At 36.3% G+C, this 25,291-nt stretch overlaps 1 protein-coding gene across 1 annotated transcript in view; it reads left to right on the forward strand.

The window, feature by feature from the left end:
* Positions 1-2,784: 2,784 nt before the first annotated feature.
* igf2bp1 (insulin-like growth factor 2 mRNA binding protein 1) overlaps positions 2,785-25,291 on the forward strand; it is a 41,233-nt gene continuing 18,726 nt past the window's right edge. The window contains exons 1-2 of the mRNA XM_046866410.1: positions 2,785-3,408; positions 4,564-4,624. Coding sequence (XP_046722366.1) covers positions 3,234-3,408; positions 4,564-4,624 — 236 coding nt within the window. The 5' untranslated portion in view covers positions 2,785-3,233. The remainder of the gene's footprint in view (positions 3,409-4,563; positions 4,625-25,291) is intronic.

Below are 25,291 nucleotides of genomic sequence, written 5' to 3' on the forward strand. Positions count from 1 at the left end.
AAAAAACAAGGTGAAAAATCAAGAAGACATTATTATATGTGCAGCAAGTATCTGAACTGCTATTCACCCTAAGGGATACATGTATGCAGTGTTCACAAATCCAATACACAGATTTAAAATAATGGGATGTTTATTTGTGTTCTTTTCACATTTTATTTGCCAATCCCTGTACACTATTACCTGGAAAGTCTAAGACAATAACACTGAAAAACAGGTGACAGGCTTCATTACTGAAGGCACTGTAAAGTTTATTATTCTACCTTGTTTAGCATACCCAATTAAATTCACTGTCATTATTTGCTTAATATGGTGTGTCAGAGCAAAAAGAATAGTTTGCTCTTGTTGGGTTATCTTCTAGTAAATAATCACCAACCCTTTTATCACCAAAGCTACATTGTTACAAAACTTCATTTTCACCCACAATTCAAGAGAGCTGAAGTTGCTACCAAGTATACTGATTACCTAGGGCAGGTGTGATATACTAGGTTTGGAAAGCAAATCTGTAAGAATGTAAATCCAGAAACAGAGATGGTGAACAATGTGCTACCAGATTTTAGCAAACGTTTCAATCACATATTTCACACTGTTAGTACAAGTAGTGCTTAGATATTTGGAAGTTCATCGTGAGAAGCAAATTTCACACATTTTACCCTAGAACCATTACAAATGAAGTGTGAAATTGTATTCATATTTTGGACTACAAGACAATGTGCTGTGAAGTATAAGAAGCAGATCCAGCAAAAGGTGCTGTGGTACTAACTTTTCCACATAACAACAACCCACAAAGATATCACTGCGACACTTCAAATCAGTAGCAGAAAGTTATGGAAGAACCCTTTGTGGTTGTTCTCGTGTTTAAGCTTTTTTAGTGACGTAAGACAGGCATTTGTCATTTCTATTTCGGACAGAGTCAGCTTTGTTATGAGAATGCAGTACCCTACACCACGTGTGATTTGATAGTAGAGCTTTGAATTCTCTTGTAATACTTATAGAAATCTCTTGTAGTACTTTGAACTCCCAAAAAAAAAAATCTTCTTGAATAGCCTATATGTTATATTTATTTATTTGTTTATCCATGCATATCCATCTATTCAACAGTAACCATGGTAGTCTGCTACAGGGGTGGGGTAGACATGTAGGTAATACACCTGGGGGGGTGCTGCTTTGCATATAATGTGCCATCTAAGAACTCTGCATTCTTTTTGTAGGGACACACCAAGGTTCTTCCCTCCTTGAGATATATATATATATATATATATATATATATATATATATATATATATATATATATATACACATATACACACACATATATATATATATATATATATATATATATATATATATATATATATATATAATAAACATTTAAACAGCATATTCATGTAAAACTTATTTTTTATATAAAGTAAAAGATTATCATCATGCTATTCTGTTTAAAGTCAAACTAAGTACACAAGTCACATTTGAAGGAAAAATACCCGCGGTGGCAAAAACAAATTCGCCTCGTTAATGTAATCTTAAAACCAATTGAGAAAGTATTTGGTTTCAATAAATAAGACCCACCGTCTGCATGACTACACATGCAGGAGGAGGACAACTACAGCGAACTTTGAAAACGTAAGAAGCTCATGTTATCGTGTGTGCAGGCGCTGCAGCCAGCGCGCTTCATGAAGCCCAGAGAGGCCATTTTCTTTCAAAAACGGGGCTGTGGTGCTGCCGCCACGTGTACACATCCTCCCAGAACTATAGTAAACCTTCGCAGTGTTGTTTACTGACTCATACACTGCCACGTGAGGGAATGATCACTTTTTTCGTGTCATATCAGGGAAAGTAGCATAGAGAAACTACAGAACACACAGTCCGTATGTAGAAGGTCTTGTGCAACAGTTGATTCGCTCACTTCCTGATGGTAGGCGGGATGCAGAAGCAGCAGGCCGCGCACTTTCACAGCCCTCCATTTTGACTCGATTGTCAAAGCCTATGGGTTATGCTATGTGGCTATAAATCTCCAGCAGAGCAGCTTCGACTCTCAAGTAAACGCTAAGCACGTTGGATTTTGTAGACAGGTCCTCACTGTGAATGTTAGTAATGTATCATATACACCAGCAACGCGACACAGTGTTCTAGTGTTTCAGTGAAACTTTGTAAAATCTCACATTTCCTGCGACATAGTAACTTTTACTACTTCCTAAGACTACATAGGGATAAAAAACAACAACAATAAACTCTTAATTGAACTAAACGGGATATATCTTTACAACGACCTAGGTCGCTCGTTTAGCCCGTCCACGAGACATACAAGCATGGATACATATACATGGATTTGGGGTTTATTTAAAGCACAAATAGGGGAAAAAACATTTTAGCAGGTCATTAATAGTAAATGGAAGTAATTTAACACATCATGGCCTTATGCCCCTTGCGCATCAGTTGGAGTTTCGCTGGATTCGGAAATAAAGCGAATCCAAACAGCGATTGGGTTAAGCAAAATAATTGCAATTCACCCAGAAACTGACATGGAGAAACCATAAAGAAAGATGTGTACTCTGTGATAGGGCGCAAGCTTTTTTTTTTTTTTTTTACTGCACACTAGTGAAAAAATCCTATTGCACAGAAAGCCTAGCTGGCCCAACACACGCCCATCTGCTGCTGTGCTCCATACACATACACACGTCGATGAGGTCCGGCCCCCTTCAGCTACTCCGACAGACCACGTGGTTTCCTCTTTGCAAACAAAAAATTAGTAAATTCGAGTCGCTTTAGAGGCGGTGCCGTCGCCAGGCAGTAGGATCTGTATGACAGTGCAAGGGTACAGCTCTACGCTGAGGGGCAGATAGAGAGAAAGAGATTCTCGCGATCCCGCCATACTTCTCTACCACTATTCCACCATAACCACCATAATATTAATTCAGAGCAATACCGTTTCCTACGCGGTACAGGAAATTCGCTGGGATTGCTACAATCAAGGATTCTCCACTCGCCTTCGGACTTCATCGGACTGCAACGTTACTGTTAGGCGAACTTTCCCCGTATTATTTTTTTTAAGATTCCTCTTCGAAATTCTTTCGTTTTCAGTTGCAACTCGTAGAAATTTACACGTGCGTTTCATTTTTTTTTTAATAGCAGCCTCAATATAATTTTTTGACAAATAGTCCTCTGTTTGTAGAAAAGTTTTTTTTAGTTGATTTTTTTTTTTTTTTACGGCGGGAAAGCATTGATTTTTTTCCACAATGAACAAGCTATATATTGGAAATCTGAATGAAAATGTGACCGCTGAGGACTTGGTTAAAACCTTTGAAGACTACAAGATTCCTTACACTGGGCAGTTTCTAGTGAAAACGGGATACGCGTTTGTTGATTGCCCGGACGACCAATGGGCTATGAAAGCAATTGAAACATTTTCGGGTAAGTAATTCACTGTAAATGATTCATTGTTACAGTATTACTCCAGTCGTGTTGCTCAGTACACAACGAACTGTTTCTCCTAAAGTGCCCATTAAATATGAAAACATTTAGAAAAGATTTGTCTGTACCTCGTTAACGTATACATTCTGCTATTCGCGGTGTAAAGGAATGAACTGAGTATTATAGCAAAGGAGGGCAAAATAACTTCTACTCACAGGCTAAGCTTTAATATAAACACCGACGTACTCCTTTTATTGTATATTTTGTGCATTGCTACCCTTAGTGTTGTCTTGTTAGATTAGGAGTCTGCCATTGATACCAACATTGTTGTGAATTTAGTTGTACTTGCAAGAAGCTTTGAAACCTGTCTCCATATTCAGTAGAATTCACCAAGTCCAGTTACAGAGTGAAATCCCACCCCTCCCCCTTTTGGCTAATAGGTCGCTATAGTAAGATAAACCACGTTTCATGTAGCCTATAGGCCTATTGTAAGATCACGTAAAAGAAAAATGGCCATGGAGTCTCTCTTTCGGAAACACTCAAAGCTAAATGCAACACTGGTTTATCCACGTATACTTTTTTGTACATCTATTTACAAAAATATCTCCCCCTGTCTGTCCACATATGTTGTATGTGATATGTGTGGCTCTATATAGCACGAAGGTAGCCATGCTGTTACTATTCGCAGACTATGAAGGCTCCTTTCCACTACATTCTCCAAAGGCTCATTGTAAAGTTTCTGTAAACGTGGACACAAAAACAGCTAAGAAAGTCTAGAAATGCCTACAATTACACAAATGGGGAGAATCGCCATATAGCCTGTGTGTTCAGTGAAATTAGGGGGGAAAATCCTGCAGGTTTGAATGGGTTTTCCTTGGGGAAAAGAAAATGTCGAAAAAAAGTTTATCACTAGCTTTCTTTTTTTTCTTGTTCACACAAGAGCCCCATAAAAGCATATAAAGCCTCCAATAGTTTGGTGTTACTTGATTTTTATTTAGATTTCTCTGAATATTTCATTGACACTGAACCGAAGCTAGGCTGTAACGAGTCCTTTTTACTAGCATTTAAAATGTTTAATATAGCCAACTTATGCAGTGAGGACCAATGAATGGATTCGGTGGCCTCATTTTGTATTTTTATTTATGTTTTTTTTAGGTAAAGTGGAACTTCACGGCAAACGAATTGAAGTAGAACATTCTGTCCCTAAGAAACAAAGGTATCTGGTTTTACTTTAAATCTTTGCTCTGTTTGCTGCAAACATGAATGTGTGCATTGTGCTATATGGGTTACATACGAGTGTGGGGTACATACCAGGATGTTTCGCCCCTTTGCTTTCTTCTTCTTGAATGTCAAATTTGTGGATACATTGGACTTAAAAATCAAATACAGCTCACTGCATTTAACTTTGTTTCCAAACACCATTCTGTTTCCTCCCTATTTCGACAGAAATGTATTTATCTGCTTTATAATGTCATTGTAGGGTTTGATAGTTTAAGCACAAAAGACGATAGGCTCTCAATGGTAGATCACGTGCTTTTTCAACAATATTTCTTATTTTACGATCGGCTGCTGTTTTGGGGGGGTTTATTCTTTACGTTTTAAATCTATATTAGCCTCGATGTTGTTGCTAGCGTTTACTGCAGTGCTTTCATTACCCCGTTTCATACATGAAGAAAGGCCTTGGTCTAAAGTAAGGCCTAGGCCTCGCAGGACCTTTTGTTGAGTCATAAACTAAGCTGTTGTGCATATATGATAACCCAACGTTTTGTTGACAAAAAAAAAATATTTGCGTTGATCTGGTTTAATATGGCACCGAAAACATTGTGTTAGAAAAGTTCACGTTTCTACGTATGGTACACGTGTAAAAGTGACTAGAATCTAAAACTACGTGAAATGAATGGCTTGCTGGTGTAATGCATGCGCACGCTGGGTCCAGATCTTGCAGTGAGAAGTCGTGTGTGTGATTACTTGAACGTGGTGGTAGGGTTTGTAAAGATGTATCTTGAGGATCTTTCAGAAGCTAGAACTGGGTCTACCTTCGATAGAGAAAGACGCGACAGAATGTTCCAATAGCCTGGCGGACTGTGTTTAAAAAAAAAAAAAAACATCCACCCTGCCCACTTTTTCTCACCCCATTCTCAACCCGTTAAAAATTAGCATAACCATTCAAAAAAATAATTTTGATTCAAATGATACGACGGTGAATCCTGCAGTACTGTAGTAGCGCGATCAAAGAATACAATTAGACGTGTGCGCAAATGGAACGGTCTGGAAACAAATGCGTATTTTTTTTTTATCTTAAACGTTATTTCATTAAGTCTAGTGGGTGTCACTAAACAGGTAGGCCTGTAGCTTCAATGCTGATGCATAGATGCCTTAAAAGTGGGCGCTGAAATAGTATTTCTTTGTGTACTGCTGAAGATCAAACATGAGCTTTCGCCCACAGGTTTCTGCTTGGTTTGGCTAGTTTTATGAATTTCTAATTGATTAGGAAGCGGAGCATTACACCTATGGTCTTTAAATAAATATATAAATAAATATATGTTTTTGTGAATTACACGTCATGCTACATTAAGCATTTTGGTTTGCAAAAACTACATTTTGTCGCCGTGTCTCTGTTCCGGTTTTTTTTATTTTTATATATATTAAATAGGATTTAAATTCAGGTTGGAATGGCACGTGGTCGCCATCATTGCGAACAAGCAAACCAACGTCAGCAAATAAGAAAATGGCGCCCAATACAGCCCTTGTGTGGCGAAACCCCATAGACAGAAGAAGGCTTTGTAGATGGTGCGTGGAAATGTATAGAAATCCCTTTTCATTGTTAGACGCACGTCAGCAAGATATGATGGCAAATAAATTGTTACAACAATAACAACATTATTAATTACGTTCTTACAAGTAGCAGCAGAAGAGGCATAATTCTGTGTTCGCTACCGGACTCTGTCCCTTTACAGCTGAAAAAAATATTTTATTTTTTTCCGTGTTCACTTTTAAATACACACAATGTGATCATTTAGATCGAATACATTTTATGAATTTTTTGGAGCCCATGTATTTGGGGAAAAAAAAAAAAAAGGGACAAGGAGCTCATACGTGGAAGACGAGGAATGCTAATTAGGTCAAAGGTATTGCGGCTCTGTCTCCGCCATTTTGACTTTTCTAGGTCCGCGCCTCTTAATTCGCTTGAAAGGGATTTTTTTTTTTAAATATAAAAATTACTATTAAGATGTGCTTCTGCATGCATGTAAATGTGAACTATTATATAGCCTGTTTTCTTTTAATTATTTTTTTTACGTGTGTGTGTGTGTGTGTGTGTGTGTGTGTGGTCTAAATACAATATAAACAGGATTTCTTTTTGCAGTTTTTATATTTGCAATTATTTTTGCATAGTTCCGTGTGTGTGTGTGTGTGTGTGTGTGTGTGTGTGTGTGTGTGTGTGTGTGTGAGAGAGAGTGTGTGAGTGTGAATGTATACGTGTATGTATGTATGGGTGGTGGGGTAGAGAGAGCTGCTGGAGGCCACAGGAAGTAGTAGAGATCCCTATTTTGTATGGAAACATGGGTCTTCATACTTAGTATTCAAAAGTGGAATGAAAACTGGCTTCTTTTTATTCTTTAGAAAGAAAGAAGGCATTTAACACAAAAATGACAGCACAGGCACATACAAACATGAACCTAATCTTTATTGTGTGCCTTACAGACTATATTGTACTGAGGGGGAAAAAGTATTTTGAGTAAATAATGAAGACATGCCTGTAGTATGAAGTCTGTATGATGCATTTTAATGCTTCATGCCTGATGTTAGGGTTGCATGAGCTGTTATGAACACTTAAAGCTTCAAAAATAAAATGGAACATGAGGGGATGTCCCACATTATCTATTGAGTGTCAGTTTGCATGGAAGTGTTAAGATCTAGCTCATATCGTTATCAGACAATAATTGCTTTAATCAGTTTTATGTATATAACTACTGATTGTGACAAATGATCTAGTATTTAATAAGTGCTATGTTTACATTTACAAGTTGCAGACTTGTAAAGTGTGTTTGTTTGTTAATATACCATCTATTATAATTGGTATTGGTTATGCCAGAGTTTATTTTGTATTTTTTTTTTTTTTTGCTTTTTTTTTTATTCCCCTAAAAGCTGTAATGCTGACAGGGGGAGATATTTGTATTCATTACACACACATCAAGTATAAAATCTTCTCTTCAGTGAGGATGTGCAACTTTCACTTAGGAAAAAATGAGGGAAGAGATGTTTATTTGTGTATGACACTATACATTAATAAATATATAATTTTTATTATTTTAAAAATAGAAATCACCTCTGTAAAAGTACTTCTGTAATGCTTCTAGAAGCAAAAAGTAACAAACGATTATTTTAAAGTAAGTTGTTGCAGGAAGGATAGTTGTGTAGGATGAAGTGAATATTTATGGGTTTTTCTTTGCTGTGTGATTTTAAGGCCGCTCCCTTGTCGGTGATCACAAATATTTTAGAGTAATAGTTTTTTAGCTATTTTGTGTTTGGGATCATTGAAATTCTAGGTCTCCATTATAAGTAACCTGTCTCAGAATTTGCACAAGTGCTAGACTAAGCTTCATGATGGTGTTTGGCATGCACAATGGTGTTTTCTTTTCCTTTTTTGAGGGGTGAAATTTTATTATTGATAATTTTCCGTTTTTGATAGATTATTAGCCTGCCTTCTTTAGCAAGAAGTCCTCTGTTTAAATGTAATTTCTGGTAAAGTGTAAAAAAAAAAAAAAGAAAGTTATAAACCATGGAATAACTATGGTTATCTTACATTCTTGACTTTGAATGTCAATACATTAGAAAGAATGCTCAAGCAGTGAATGGTGTGATTTTATAAGCAGAAAGATGATTGCATATGATACCAGTATTATAATTTTATCCTTCTGCAATAATCATTTATATTTTGTACGATTAGCTGAAAAATATGCAGTGGGTAAAGGAAGTCTTAAGCCACAGCAATTGCCTGCTTGCTTGTCCTCCCTCTTTTTCTCTCTTCTCTTCTCACTCCATCACCCTCCTTTCTCTCCATCTCCATTTGTGAACATAGTACTACAGAAGGCATGGGGAGGAGCTAAAGCAGAGGGGGAGCGACCAATCAGGAACCACGAACACCTGTGTGCACATTCTGAGAAGCAGTTGACTGTGTTGCATGAGAGGCCTCTCTTTCTCTTTTCTCTCTCTCTTTCTCTCTCTCTCTCACACTCACACACATGTGCACTCTTCCTTTCTTTCCCTGGTTCTCTTGCTCTCACACAATCAACCTAGAACACTAGGCATGTACACCCACATACAAAGGCAAAGCATTTCTAGCATTTCATTGTGTTCCATATGGTGGTTATATGCTACCAGGCTGGTAGAATGTACATGTAGGCGTGCTTTCAGCTGGGTCATTTGAACAGTGTGACTCTCAGTGGGGCTTGCTTGTTCAGGAGAGAAGAAGAACTGCCAGAACAAGGGAAGAGGAGAGAAGAAGGGGGAGGGGGATAAGGATTGTAGGGGCGTTGTACAATGACACTTCCTCCAGGGCTTCCCTTCTTCGCCATTGTGGATTGTCTCAAAATGAGGACTGGAGCTTTGGGTGTGGATAAGAAAAGCAATTAAAGATTGGAAGTGAGAGAGACATGTATATTCCATGCTTGTTTATAGATGCTGGCGGTGTGCAAGGGTTAAATTTGTGCTGCTGTCTGTTTAAGGTTCCTCCCGTGTTAACCCCTTCCCCATTTTTAACCATCTGTCTTGTTTTTCTAAGTGGGATGAATCCCTATATGCTGTAGGTGCTGTTTTGTGTAAGCAGCGTTAACATAGCATGAGCATGTATGTTACAAATGAGCAGGCATTTTGAAGAAGAAAAAAAAAAGAAATGCATGCAACAAGAAAAGAAATGGTGACTGCCTAACAATGACTAGTGTAGTGTTTGCAATTTAAGAATTTGTTCCTATACTTCAAGAAGCATTAATGAAAAGGCAGAAAACTTTTCACTTCCCTAAATCTTTGGAATGTATGCAAGTGCCTACTTAAACATGCATTGAACCTTTTCAATCACAATATAATTGAAGACTATCTGTAATCCTTATCTTGAGCTTCAATTCATATAAACTAGAACACAAGAAGTGGTATATAATGAGGTCAAAGCTACTTTGGTAAAATAAAATTTCCAGCTTTGCTTCTCTACCTACTAAGAGGAATGTCAGGCTGGTGAAGAATGACCATAGAGAATTTTTCTCAGAGAACATCACGTCCAACAGGTGGTCCTGGGGAAAAAAAAGAATTTTTTTTATGGCTCGGAAATGAGCAAATGGCAAACGTATTGTGTGTGTGTGTGTGTGTGTGTGTGTGTGTGTGTGTGTGTGTGTGTGTGTGTGTGTGTGTGTGTGTGTGTGTGTGTGTTTAAATAGCCATAAATGACCAGTTGTGAAAAATCTGACCAGTGAAATGACTGTTACTGTCTCTTACTGGGTAAGAATGGAGACAAAGCATTGTAAAAAGGACCAGGGCACAAACCAAGTTTTAGGAAAGGGTGATAAATCACCAGGGGATTTTTATTATTGTATTTTTATTTATTTATTTATTTATTTACTTTATATTTATGAATATAATTGTAACATTGTAGTGTGTGTGTGTGTGTGTGTGTGTGTGTGTGTGTGTGTGTGATATATAAAATACGCACACACACATATATGTATATATGTGTATGCATATGTATGTATGTATATGTAGGAGATTGGTAAAACACTACACATCAAAAAATAAAAATAACTACTAAGTGCAAATGTAAAAATTGAATAGGATTCTGTAGTTCTTACACCTAATAATTAGTTTTACATTTTGTGTAATTTTGCACGTGGTTCAGAAAGGATGATTTCTGAAAAGTCCCCCCAAAAAATCTTGTTGATTTTTCCCCACTGATGTAAGGAACTCAGCGAATTTCTGGGGCCCCCCCCCCCTTCCGTGGCTCTTTGTGTTGCTGCTGAACAGGGTTCTCTGAAAGCATAGACACCATAAATACTTGTCAAAGAGGGGGAGGGAACCTACTGAACTTAAAATTCGTTAACTTCTATTTCTGAGACTGAGAGGCTGCCAGTTTTACTATGTACCTATAGATGAGAGAAAAGATGGTAGTGGCAGGAAGTCGCTGAAGTACAGCGACAGGGTAGAAGCGTAGTCACTTTTTTTTTTTTTTTTTAATTCTTACCAAACACTGATTTGAAATGCTCTACCTATTGAAGTATTGAAATGTCATGTTCTAACATGTTCTACTATTAAAATTTCTTACTCATGTATTCATTAATTAGCAAAAGCCCCCTCACATCTAAAAATGCAAAACTGGAATTCAGCTAAGAAATAAAATCATCTACCATTAAAACATTCAGCAAAGAAACATTTGGCTGCACAGATAGCAAAACTAAAAGGAAGCGACCTTTTAAAGCCAACAACTTACTAAATGTGACAATATAATTTTTGGTCATTTTTTTATTGTAAAGATAGGGTTAAGAGGTAAAAAAAACAAACTAGCATGAGCCTTTGGCTGATTTTTATTGCTTAAAGAAAACATATAATTATATTTTTGTATTTCTGCTCTTTCAGGTTTATTTGTATTACTTTGGAATTTATTTACTCTGTGCAATATGTTTAACTGATGATTTGAACATCTTTATTATATATAAAAAAAATGTGTAAAGTGGTAGTTAATAGACAGAGTTTGGTCGAATATTTAGTTTGAACAGACTGTTTGTCCTATCATAGACTAAATTTAGTGATTCCTTGGGGTGGAAATTTGGGTGTTTTTGCATTGACATCGCATTGCTAAACATTCATTCTTATTTATTTTTTTATAATGAAGATGCATTTCAATTTAGTTAATAGCAAACTATATATGTTGAGCAATGCACAATGACGGGTAATTAAATTATGCATCTGATGCTGAAATGCTTAATGAAGTTGGCATATATCTGAAACTGGTACTGGAGCTTTTGTTCACAGACAAAGCCAGTCAGGAGAAAAGTTTGCAAACAGTCCAGTTTAAACACGCTTTAGGTGTCTTTGTGGTTCACGATATCTGATATCAAGACTACAGTTAAAATGACATTTTTACTTAGCGCTTTTTCTTTTTTTTGGAACACTGTTCTGTTGTTTTCTAAATCTCTGCTTCACTTATTTTCTTTTTCCGCAATGTTTTTTTGAGGAAGCATGATGTCACATATTAGTCACATTTGTCTTTAAAACATTGCATGAAAAGCCACAATGTACATCATATATTTTGTGTTATAAGATGCATAAGATACTTTGGTGAGCACAAACATTACCACTAAAGCCATGCGTGTCTATATATTTCTGCTATACACATTCAAAGAAATCTTTGTTATACCCTGATTGCAATAAATAGAAATATATTTCAAATAATGGAATAATGTGTATATATACATATGTAATTTCATCAACAGTGGAATTTGCATTCATACACACTATTTGTCTTCCCTAAACCTTTTAGTTGTCAGTTTGGGTGAAGGAATTTTATATATATCAATATTTCACACCTCTGATTGAAATGTATGTGCAACTGCAGAATATTTAAATTAAGATATATGATAAGATGGTAGACTAATCACCAAAAACACCGAATCACAGGAGACAGCTGCTAAAAGTGTCTCTATTTACACTGCAAACTAGAAATATAGCTCCATGCAGACATTCTTCTTGCATTGTATGCACGCTGTTGACCGTTGATGAAACGAAGGAAGTGTTCAGGAAACGAAGTCTAAGTTCTCTAAGCATAGCTTGAACATTAATGATAGACACATTAAAGGTAAAAGGGCTGATTAATTATTTAATCTTACTGGAAACTTGCTTTTTTTTGCTTACTTTGACATGTGGACTTCATACTCAGAAAAAAGGAAATAGACTCTGAATTTGAAGGTGCTAATATGAGTACCCTCAAAGCTGTTTGATTTGTATGTTAAGTTACGTGGTTTTGAACATATAGTGCACCTTAAAAATCCACTTAAGCTCCTTAATTAGACTTGAGGGACCGTTTTACCTTCTTATGTACATTGTATCTAAAACGTGCCTTTTCAGAACATTTGTGCTGACAGAGTTTTTGATTTCTTTAAAGGGTTGATGTGGCATTTGTTGATTTCAAGTAACGTGGCTTTTTATTATTCCACTATTTCAATTGTATGCATTGTACAGTTTTTTTCAATGAAAACATTTTAAATGGTTCAACACAGCAATGCAGCAGCTCGGTGCACACAAGTAGTGAAATATATGAAACAAGTGCAAAATGTTTATTAGAGTACAGCCTATACTAACTACATAACAAATTGTCTATAAACTGAATTCTGGATTGTCATCCATGATAGGAAAAGCTAGATAGGATGCTGTAGCAATTGTTATTGTAAAGCCAACTTGCTGTTTATGGTTGATAATGTGTTTATGTATATGTTTGTTTTATTGGATTAGCTGTTGGATTAAGCCAGATTGGGGGACTAGTGAAGTAGATTTATTTTTCTTACTTAAGTAATTAATTAATTTCCCTTTTTTTTTTCATTTCAATTGATAATGGTAAATAAATTGCTATTTATTTTTCCTACTGTTTACTTCCATAAGAGTTTAGTTTTGTATATAATTGTATATAACAATGATGGTATAAAATATATATAAAATTGGAAATGGTTTTCATTGGTGAAAGATTCTATACAAATGGGTATTTTTGCATAACATTCTATGTAATTCTTTGCTTTAGAAAGTATAAAGTATGCAGTATAAAGGACAATATTCAATCTATTTCAGGTGTACTAAATAAACTAGCAGTATGTGAATTGTTGTTTTCAGGTTAGAGTCTAGTGTACAATATCAGTCTGTAGTGTATGATCAAGTGTATGATCTGCTTCTTGTGCCAAGGAAATGTTCACTCAACTGATGTAGGTTTTTCGTTTAGTTAATTCATTTATTTTTTATTTTATTATAAATCTTGTTTGTTACGTTGTGCTCTTAAAAGCCTGACTAAATTTCTTCTAGCTGTGTTCTATCAGTGTGATGTGCAGCACTTTTATGGTGATCTGTAACAAAATCAAAAACTATTACTGTAAGTTATTTTAGATTTTACTGGAGCTTTAAAAAGTTTGAAATCCATGTTGAGGAATTTATTTTATTTAATTTTTAATTTTGTATATGTATCATGGCTTAAAAAGTGTTTTCGTCTATATACATGATTTGTTTTCTCTGACACATTTACATAAGCAAGCACTATTTTCATAGGACCTGAAATACCAATATAAAGTGGGTATCTTTTTGTCCTTCTCCAATTCTTCTCTTTGCTATTATATCTTTGAGGCTTAGTGGGAGGGTGCTGTAATCAGTTAAAATGGAGCCCTTGTGTCACATGGCTTCCAAACAGGCATGTGCTGGTCTGATCATGCAATGTCCTCCTTCTGCACATACTCGATCATGCTAAAGCCACAGAGAGAGGGGGAAGGGCCTGCAAACCTCCACCCATACTGCAATTCTTCCTGCCTCTTTACTGAGACCTATATGAAATCATGAGTTCTCCTCACATGATTACTGCATGAGCTGAAAAGCTGAAAACATGGTGGATATGCACTGGAATTTGTTGCCTATACTGTAAAATAATGGTCTATCGAAAATAAGTTTGAGAAGTATTTTGCTGCATATGAAATTGGAAATGTTTTTTAAACATTTTAAATAGTTTGTGCAGGGGTGTGTCTATTTTACACGTGTGTGTGTGTGTGTGTGTGTGTGTGTGTGTGTGTGTGTGTGTGTGTGTGTGTGTGTGTGTGTGTGTATATATATATATATATATATGTGTGTATATATATATATATATATATATATATATATATATATATATATATATATATATATATATATATATATATATAAAATTTGTTTGCCAGACTAAGAAAAATAGTAATTCTCCTCTGCTTTAGTTGACCAAAGGGTGATTATATCATAGATCATGTTAATGTTACCTTTTGTTGTGTGTTTTATTATAAAGTTTCACTTTGCTTACCAGTGTTATCTTAATAAATAATATTCCTCTCAATCCTGTTTCCAGACCTGGTTTAACTGGCAAATTTTAAATAGACACATTGTCAGGCAGTGCTAGACAATGATCTTTTACCATGGGGGAATAAACTGGAATGGGCACATTAAAGAAGACAAGTTTGTAAAGGATGGGTTGGAGTTGTCTTGCAGTCTGCTCAGTTGAAGAACCCTTAGTTTTAATCATTTATTAATTCTGAAGAATGGGGTTATTTACACTGTTTGGGAGAAATATACATTTAGAGGAAGAAGTGGAAACGAATATTCTGTGTAAATGTCTGAAATACTGAAAAGTTTCTTTTTTCTTAATTTTTTTTTATTGAATTTTATTTAAACATGATAAACCTGGTTTCTTGTCTGGGTTTTTTGTACTAATTTTAGTTTGTTTTTCTTTTTTTTTACTTTAGTAAATCAGTGCTATTTATGGTTGGCAAGATCTATAAAGTAATCAAGTCTGCTATTTCCAAAAATGTATTGAGACAATACATGACGTTTAAATATTAAAGTGTTTATTTTTTGTTTCATCTATTTTTAACAGAATGTATTGATTTTAAATAAAGATTATCAGACTGTCATCATTGTTTTTTTTTTAATGTTTTAGCCAAGTTGTCTTTAGCTATTCTCATTTCTTATTTATTTTATTAATGAACAACAAATGTAGTTTTAGATATTAATAATTGTAAAATATTTAGTGTGAGGCTCTGAATTATAACACGTAATTTTTGCACTCAATAAGATCAAAACTAAATTTTTTTCCCCAATATTGTTGGATCTGTGATTGTCACTTGGTGTAAAGATTTTTATTCTTACATTTCTTTCGGGTTTTTTGGAGGTTTTAATCAGGGCAATTTCTTGTACTAGTAAGAGTTTTAAGAAATAATTTTGTGTTTATCTATCTTTTTTATTACATTTCACACCAATTTATGAATATGATAAGGCATGCAATTCTGTCAGATATGAGATTTTTAAAGGGTGAATGATTTTAAATTAGGGTCTTAATATACTTTGGAGGAGATTTAATCGGATCTCACCCCAAATTTTAAATGCCCTTGTGTTTTGGTTCATTGTTCTCGTTCATTGCGTCTCTTCACGGTGAGGTTGTAACACTGAGTTACCATGTTGGTTGGAAGAAACCTTTTTTTCTGATGGTTCCTGCTGATTAGACCATTTAATGAAGAGCAGACGAATGTATTTTTTCCTCAAACCAAACGAGCCATAACCACCGATTTGCTTAAATAACATTTGCAACCAATTCTCTTAGACCCCCTAACTGCCTGTTTTCAAGCCCATGCGCCCAAACGCGATGGACCTCCTGATGTTTGTAAGAAATCACTCGGGTTCAGATATTGCGCTAAATCTGTAGGGGTTTCTGAGCTCCCGGATGCAATGATAATCATCAAATCTATCTTGCACTTTCTTTAGATGTTACTTAATACACAGAGACATTACTACTGGTAACGTATTTCTGTGCAGTAGTATATAGAACGTGGATACACACGATTCAATAGCGCATTACTTTTACACCCCCCCCCCTCCTGTGTCGGGAGTGGGCGGGTCCGTGATTGCGCGCGCCGCCTCTTTCACGCTGCTGTAGTATTCTCGAGTAGCTCGGTGACTTTATGAATGAAGGCAGGTCTCCCCTTCTCCTGTGAGCGTGCACAGCGCTGCGTACATGCTGGAGCATTGCAGAGACACAGGATTCAACAAGACAAACCCCCTTATATATAGCTTTCAGTGCTGTCTTGTATATTTCCCATGTATTTAATATCCTATTGATTAAGCATAAGTCGAGCAGTAATGATTAAGAGAATGCTGCAGTGTTATATTGAAACATGGAAACGACTAATGCATTTTTCGAATCTCATTCTAGCATGACACCATTGGTGTTTTGAATATTCTTATGCCTGAATACCATATTTTTTTTTTTTTTTTTTTTTTTTCTCCCTATGATTCGTCACCTACATTCAATCATAATGCAAAGTAGTAGCATTCATATATATATATATATATATATATATATATATATATAAATATACATAAGAATAAAATGCACACTTTCAGATGCGTAATGTGCTGACATGCTTGCTAAACAAAGTCCTTATGGTTGTATGTGCCTGGAATAGTAGCTAGCGCGCACACACGCACGTGAGCGCGCTTCATTGTGGGTAATTGGGCGTTGTCAGGAGAATATGGCTGCATACACTCTAAAATGGCTGAGGGGAAGTTCCACTTCCATTGAACCATATAGTTTCATACGTGCTGGTTTAGGTGTAAGCTATGCATTCGGGTTTTATTCCCATGTTGCCTTACACTAGGCCTGTTATCTTTAAAAAATAAATATATTTGCCAAAAACGCAGTCTGCTCATAATAAGGCCACTGCTCTACATTTTATTGGCTATTTAAGAGGACCATCATACAGGCGGAAAAAAACGCCTGATAAAGATCAAGATCAAAACGACGAAAATTAAAAATACGAATTAACATTAGAATCAAGAAACTTTAATTTCTAATTATATATGATAGATTGCACAATAGAATTATATCGAACATGTATGATAAACAGAAGATATGTTTATCAAGTCACTGTTTGTGACACATTTCCTTTATAACCCGTGTAAAACATTTGAGTGGAAACATAAAGTCACGGTATTTTAAAGCTTTTATTTATTTATTTCTTTTCTCGAAATGCGTTTTTTTTTTCTGTTTCTAGGTGACTTGCATTCAAGAATTTTTTTACATGTTCATTCACATTCCAAATCAAAGGCTTAATACACAGGACTTTCTCCCAATGTTTTTTTTTTTTTGGGGAGGGGGGGTCTCACAGGACTTTCTCTCAAAAACTGCTGAGGTTAGACCTACTTTTCTTAGTTAAATAAAAAAAAATTATATATATAATATTCCGATCCAGTTTTCTATCAGCCTAAAGGTCTTTCTGTGAGTGTCATCACGGTGAAATCAACATTTCGAGTCAAATATCCGCTAAAGAGTATTTTATTTAAGGTTTGTTAGACCTATTTGTGCAAATCGACGACAAACATTTTAATTAGACGACGCCTCTTCGCGAACTGGCGCGCGCGCGCGTCTGTGTTTAATAGTCTATTTACCTGTGGTACATGGCTTTAATGGGGAAAGTTTGAAACCTAAAACTAATATTGTTATTTATTAAAACAAATCGAATTTATTGGCAGAAATGTTAATATCCATGATCAAACTTTGGATTTCTAATTGCGATTGGCTGGTAATTTAGTTACATACTTGTTTGTGTTCACCTCAGAACACTGGCAAGCGAACATAGTACTTTTTAATGCATTATTCATTTGTTTATTTATTTTGAATGTTATTTCACAATCAGTGATGCCCATTTAGATATTTGAAATGAGATCAGGTTACTGGGTGGCGACGTTATCCTGTTATCCTGTAATGGCGGCTTTACTCGTTAGCTTGTTATTTCGGGGCAGAGGGAAATCCTGATGTGGATGATCACATTGTTGCTACATGAAATCATTTTAATTGATATGATAGTGACGTTTATATAATTACTTATATTGTGGTTTGTTGTCGTTTTTGTGAAGAAAAATTACTGGGTAATTGTCTTCTGTATTCTGCACCTGATCCACTTGAATGGCTGCACTTGTGAAGACGAGTCGAGCTTAAAAAAAAATAAAACAAAGAAAGAAAGAAAAAAACAAGACGACTTGTTGAGAAGCCGAAGCGCCTTGTTACCTTTCACCTGCATAGTGCATTGTGGGTGCTCGGGGGCCTGGGCTAGTTTGGACAGTATCATCTAATGCAGATGGCTATATTGTTTCGTTTCACGAGTGTGTTAGATCTTTGGCAATATATAGTGCACTATATAGTGAATAGGGTGTGGTTTGGAGTGAAGACAGGGCAGCAACAGGAACTAATCAGCACCGAGAGGCAGACAAACAGTATGACTGACGATAAAAAAAAACACATCCCTGAGTTCTAATCTACACTCTGTCACGTTTCAGGTTTGCACGTAACTTTTCAGTTGCCAAGAACCAGAAAATCCGGCTTTGCCCGTGCCGAGAACGTTTACCTGAACGTATAGTTCAAAATGCACCAGTTCCTGTATTGCAGCCTGATATGAGTGAAATGTCGATCGTAATTTTTAACCCTTTGTGGCGATTATTTGTGTTTCACTGCAAAGAGAAAGCAACAATACCGAGAATAAAAGCGAGGTGCATTCTTCTTTATTAACTAAAGTTCATTTAAGTGTGCATGGTGGAAATGCTACATGTTTCTCAGTACTAAATTTCATTCATTAAATCATTCCAAGAATGAAGTCACAGTAGCCTGTGTTGGGATACAGTGGTGTAAGTAAAGTAAAGCATCTGTGTGCATGGTGGAAATGCCATTTAGTGAGCAGCTGTGCGGTGTTTTTTCATAGTCTCTATGCATGGGAAATATTGATTATAGTTCATGTTAATCGTGATGGTGATGACATTTGTGAGGGTTTTTTTTTTTTTTTTTCTCCACTAACACCGTGCATCACAGCTCAATGCTAGAAACCGCCATTATGGAAGGGGTAGTGTAGATGATCTCCATCCACAAGAGGACCTGGACCTACCTGCTGACTGTTTCACTTAAACCTGGAGAATAATAATCCGTTTTGGACGAATACTTTATTACTGAAGTGTGTGTGTGTGTGTGTGTGTGTGTGTGTGTGTGTGTGTGTGTGTGTGCGCGCGCGCGCTTGCCCCTGTAATCAGGAAAAACGACCCAGAATCAGCATTCTCTGCGCCAGTTTAGTTTAGCATGTAAATTTTTTTTGATACTTCATTGTAGCCAAATGTATTCGAAAGCAGTTACACTGTAGATGTTCCAGACCACGTTTCATACAGTTCATGCTAAAGCCTATATATACTTAGCTTTTACAGCGTACTGCTTCAATACTCTACAAATGCATACATTTGGTTAAAAAAAAGCTTTTACTTTGTAACAAATAATTACAAAATTCTTGCACTTGCAAACCTAGTTTGTTAGAATTTTTATTTTATTTTTTGAGGGGGGGATTTTTGTGCTGACTTTGCAAGATTTCGTCCGAAAGAATGCAGATCTGGTGAAATAAGCGAGCGGTGCCATTTTAGTTCTCGCGCCACACTCACGAAATGGCGCGCGCGAGAGACAGCGGGGTCTGAGAGAAGAGTGTGTATTGTTTTAATATGATTCCTTACATTATTTTTGGCCTGAAGTGAACTACGTTTCTGTTTAATGTTGCGTGCATCTCGAAATCTTCTAATAACTGGCGCCTATTGCGTCCGTTACGACTGTGTGGCCTCTTGTGAAAAAATAAAAGCTGTATATTAATGATTGCATTGCTTGCGTGTTGAAAAAGCACGTGATGGGGGTTTGACAATGGCTTATCGTAGTTTGTACTTCTTTTTTTTTTTTTTTTTTTTCCCCCCCCTTGAAGCTTCGAAATCAGGCTATCACACATTCTGCTCATGCAAAGGCGCATGCAATGTGTGCAGCAGAACGTGAACTTTGACCCGAAGCAAGGGTACGTCCCCTTTTTACATCAAGAAAGGAATTTGAAGTTGTTATTTTCTAACGGCCTGTACTTTACCCAACACCCACCACAACCGACCCACCGCCTAAGTAAACGGAAAGCCGGGGTGAGCTGAGCGCGCATGCGCACGAGAACATTTCCAACTCCTAATAACCCCTCCCCCTGCCCCTATACAACACGCATGCACACACACATATATGGTACATTGATCTCTTCACTCACTGCGATAAAGTGCAGCCAGCTGATTGGATCAAATCCGAATCAGTTTATACCATTAATTTCGATTTAAAAAAAAAAGGGTCAAATCAACAGCCTCTTTGTGTGCATTGATCATAAAATGTAACATTTAAATAAGTTAAAGAAAGCACTTCAATTACCTGTACAATCATAACTGACTGAACAGTAATGGGCTCAACTGTGCAGGTGAAATAACTAAAGTTATACAAAAATTATAATTATGTCTCCAATATGGCTTCATGTGATTGTGTAAAAAGTTAGCTTTTTTTTTGCATTTAACCCCAAACCCCTATTCTATAATATACTGGCCTGGCCTTTAGCTCTTTCAACCTCTTAGAGTTTTCCCCCATCTGGGTTCAAAGGTCGAGGGGCAGTGCTATAAGTAAACGAATTTGGGGATCTCTCTCTCTCTCTCTCTCTCTCTCTCTCTCTCTCTCTCTCTCTCTCTCTCTCTCTGCCATACCATGCCAAATTCCACAGTTCCCAAGACAAAAGGGAAAAAGAGGGAGAAGGAGGAGTTTTTTCCACATGATAATGCAGCAGAAGGGCCTTAGTCTCTTTTTCCACCCCCACTGGTAACCAATGCAGTGGCATTCCACAGTTGAGCATGTTACACCATGCTCATTGTAATGTGATGGTCGTCGTAAGCATTTGTGACCGTAGGAGCAGACATGTTCAACTCGTTGGGGGTGCACATAACAACCTGCAAATTTGTGACGGCTCACAATTTCATTAGAAACACATTTTATCCCGTATAAAAATTATATTGGTGCTACAGATACGTTTCTTCTTGCAGAGTACTCACAGTGGACACTAAATAGTACATTAAAATTGTACATGTCTGTAGATTAGGGTATGGGTCATATGATTTTACCACACTGTTTAGTATGCTAGTGCGCCCACCTTAAATTATAGTCCACTGGACTTTTTATCATGTCACAAGTCCACCAGTGTGCAGTATTAGAAGGTGGAATTGTCTAAAACTAGACACAGCAATATAATTGTGTTATTCTCGTAACAGGTGTCATCATTACCAAAGTGAATTGTTATCTATCTATCTATCTATCTATCTATCTATCTATCTATCTATCTATCTATCTATCTATCTATCTATCTATCTATCTATCTCATAACAAAGCTTATGTGTGTGTTCAAAAAATAACATTTTGTTTTCTAGTCTCCATGAGGGAAAGACTTATTGATGATGTATGTAGTTTTATATTTTCAGCTAATACTCAGCACATCACTTTTAGTGCTACATTAGCCATTAGCAGTTTATGGCTCTGGAGTTCAAAATGTGGCTGCAGAATTTTCCTCACAGATATATGGATTGACAATAAGGACTGCTTGTCTCCATCTCTTGTCTTATATAAATTAATACTAATAAACAATATACATTTGTTCTAATGCAGTTTGTAAACATAAAAAAACAAAACCTCTTATTTCTGTAGTAGTTGCAGGTCATTGACATACTCAAGGTCTTAGTTTGTTAATGTATCAATTTAGGATAACCAATCACAAACGGGTTGGACTAAAGTCTTTGGAACTTGGCCTGTAAAAAAGGATTATAATGAGCATCCCCTCCTTTCACTTGATGCATGTTTACACTTGTATCTGCAGAGCTGTTGTAGCTAGCATCTCTCATCTAGCTTCATACTTTTTAATTAGTTTTGGCTGCAGTCATGATTTTGGAACAAGCTCTTATTTCCCCAAAGCTTTGTAGTTTGGAGAGAAACAGCGCTGTCTGTTTCTCCAGGTTGTCATATACCCTGAGGTTGTTGATGATGATGCTGTTGTTCATTGAAAGGTTTTCATCAAAGTACCAAGTACAGCTAAGAGTTGATGTTCATATATGTAACAAGTTTTTTTTTTTTTTTCTTTCCATACAATTTCCTTTCATATGATAATAAATTTGTAAGGGTTTCTGAACCTTAAAACCATGAGCAGATGAAAGACAAACTAGTCTTTGTCTGCAATGTTAAGTATGTGCATTTTTGCTGAATTTTATTTGCACAATAAGAGAGACTTCCTAAGTCGTCGTTGTCTTGTAGAAAGCAGGCAATCATGATTTAGGCTCCACCTTCTAAGCTTCTAAAGGCTTAATGCTACATCAGCATGCACTGATTGCCAAGCTTGTGGAATAACCTTTGACCTCTTAGTGGGGTGGGGTGAAGAGGGGGGAGGGGGGGAAAGAGTCGAGTGGGGGATGGCGGCCCTATCAGGTACAACGAGCGCAAAGAGAAAAATATGTCGAAGGGGGAGGGGATGCTGCTGACGACTAGCGAAGTTCCTTCTCCAATTCACATGGTGCATGAGACGATAACCCAAAGCTCTTTAGTGACAGTTTCTTTATTCAATAAAATATCATAGTTTTCACAAATATTAGATCACCGTTCTTACTGAAGTTCTGATGACTATCAGTATGTGTGTGGCCCCTCCGTCCCACCACTATAAGGGACTGTGATCCAATTTCCTTACTAGACTTTTTGGGAGCATTTTCATTGATTCGAGGAACCTCTGGTTAAGCTGGCCTTCTTCACCTATACCGTAATCAGCTTAGAGTTTTCGTCCATGGGCTCCTGTTTTGAATCGTGAGGGGAAAGGGAGGGAATAAGGCTATAAGGATCATCACCTCCCCCACCTCTGCCACACACAGAATTTTCCAGCATGAACTGGGGGAACTTGCTGGGCTTGTCCACTCAACTACATATTTGCTCAATATCGTAAAAGCTGGGCTAATTTTCTTAGTCTCATGCGATTCGTGTGTTCTATCCAAATTGACTTCACACCAACTGCACCCCTACAACAAATACTTATGAGTATATTATTTTATTATTTGTAGGTATATATGTAGAATATTTATTTATTGTAATTAGAACAAATAAAAAAATATTCAATAAATCCTAGGAACAAAGCAAGGTTAGTTATCCTAAATGCGTAAGCTATTTTTTCCCCTTGGTTTTATTGCTGTTATAATTGTATCATTTTAATGGTGAAAAGTTCATTGTTCTTGCTTTCTAGCTGACCACTGTTTTTCCCAAGCACAAATGTGCATACACAATTGCATGTATACGTTAGTTAAGCTTTATTTTTCCCTAAACGTTCATACATTTTTTCACATGATCAGAGTTAAGCAATACTAGTTAGAATACTAGTTATACTAACATGATTGTATTAACTAATACTAGTTAATACAGTTTTCTTGTATGCACACACATTTTTCTCGAAAAAAAAAAAAAAACAACACAAAATTAGTATGGAAGTTGTTACTATTGTGGTTAATTATTGATAATTATGATATTTAGAAAGCAGCATACGTCTGTCAGGAGTACTGAGTTCTTGCCACCAGATTGACTGAAGAATCTAAATATTAATTACTGCAGTCATTTTGCATGCTGACCAGATCAAACTTTGATCTCAGCTCAGTAAAATGCAATAATTAAAATGAATTATATTGAGTGGTTTTCTTTACAGTGTATACTAGGAGGAAATAACGCTTAGTATGTTTGTGTGTGGGTGACTGGGAAGGGGTAGGAATGCTTATTTCTGTCTTGGAAGCCCATTGTTTCTTGCTCCCTCCCTTTTTTCTTCCCCTCCCCGCCTTTTTGCCTGTACCTCCTTTCACTCTTTTAAACGCTGCTGCTGATTGGGTGAATAGGAAACGGCTCACAGGAAGTGGCAAGGCAAAGGGTGATTTATGCTAACAGCACTTGACTGGGATACTTCCTGTGTGCTTTGCTTCCTGTCTAACCTTTCACCCTTCTATTCCGCTATTATAGGTTATTGGTTATTATGTGGCTCATATGTTTTTATTTTTTTATTTATTTGTAACTTTGCATTTGTTTGTTCATCAAGCAGAATAGTCTTCAAAGCTTTTTTTTAAATAAAGGCAATATGATAAAAATTACTTGAATGGTAGAACCTTTTCATTGTGGTCAATTAGGTTTTGGATATTACATATATATTAAACATGAGTTTCACATTCTGTTGAAATAAATAGCTTTAAGCCATTAGTATTTACAATTAGCATGACTATTCGTACTTGACGTAAATAAATCTAATCATTATGATGGTGTTTCTTGTTCTTTGAATGATTCTGTAAACATTCTATGCAATTTTGCTTCTTCCTCTACCTCATGGTGATTATGATGTGGAAGAATAGTTGACATTAATGACAATTGGTACATGACATTAATAGCAAACACATCTAGCCACTTAAACTTTACCAGCATTTAGTGTAAGATCTGATGGTATGTCTTACCATATCATGCCTGTGTATTTAAGTGTTGCTGAGACAAAAGATTTAACTGTGAATTTTGTAATGTTGTTTGGGACAGGTGTGTGTGTGTGTGTGTGTGTGTGTGTGTGTGTGTGTGTGTTGGGGGTCGTCTTTTAAGAAATCTGAGGGACGTGTGAAGTTGTGAAGTTGAACGAGTGTGGTGTGAAAATGAAAACTCAAAGGCTTCATCCTCATGTTTTACATGCACGTGAAAAGGCTTGTCAAAAAAAGGCTGCATATTAAGACAAGCCTGATTTTTGCTGTATCGTTACACCTTAAATTGGTTGAGCACATTCCCACATTACACTCACTCAGATCTCTACCAGCTGTGTCGTATTTTTTTTGTCAATACAGTTAGGAATCCTGAATCCTTATTTTGCTTTATTTTTTAAATAAAAAAAAAAAAAAGTTTGTTTCTTTTTATATGCTGGTGTGCTGACTTTGTCTGTTTGTGATTGCAAACTTGTGCACGTATTTAGTAATCGTGTGTGTGCGTGTGTGAGAGAGAGAGAATATATAGGAGTGTAATTATACACCTATTTCTAACAAACCTTTTTGGTACGAGGCTTCAGGTTCGGTACACATGTATAGTTAAAATCTAAGTTCCCTTATGAACGAATTAAGTGGCGGATCACAACCTTGCACTTCGAATGCATTTAAAAAATATATGTTATTAAATTTAAAACATACACAACAATGCCATGGGTACTAGTTAGCGCAGTTTCACTGTGGTTACTTGCGC

The sequence above is a fragment of the Silurus meridionalis genome, chromosome 14 (assembly GCF_014805685.1).
Source record: "Silurus meridionalis isolate SWU-2019-XX chromosome 14, ASM1480568v1, whole genome shotgun sequence".
NCBI classification, from domain to species: Eukaryota; Metazoa; Chordata; class Actinopteri; order Siluriformes; family Siluridae; genus Silurus; species Silurus meridionalis.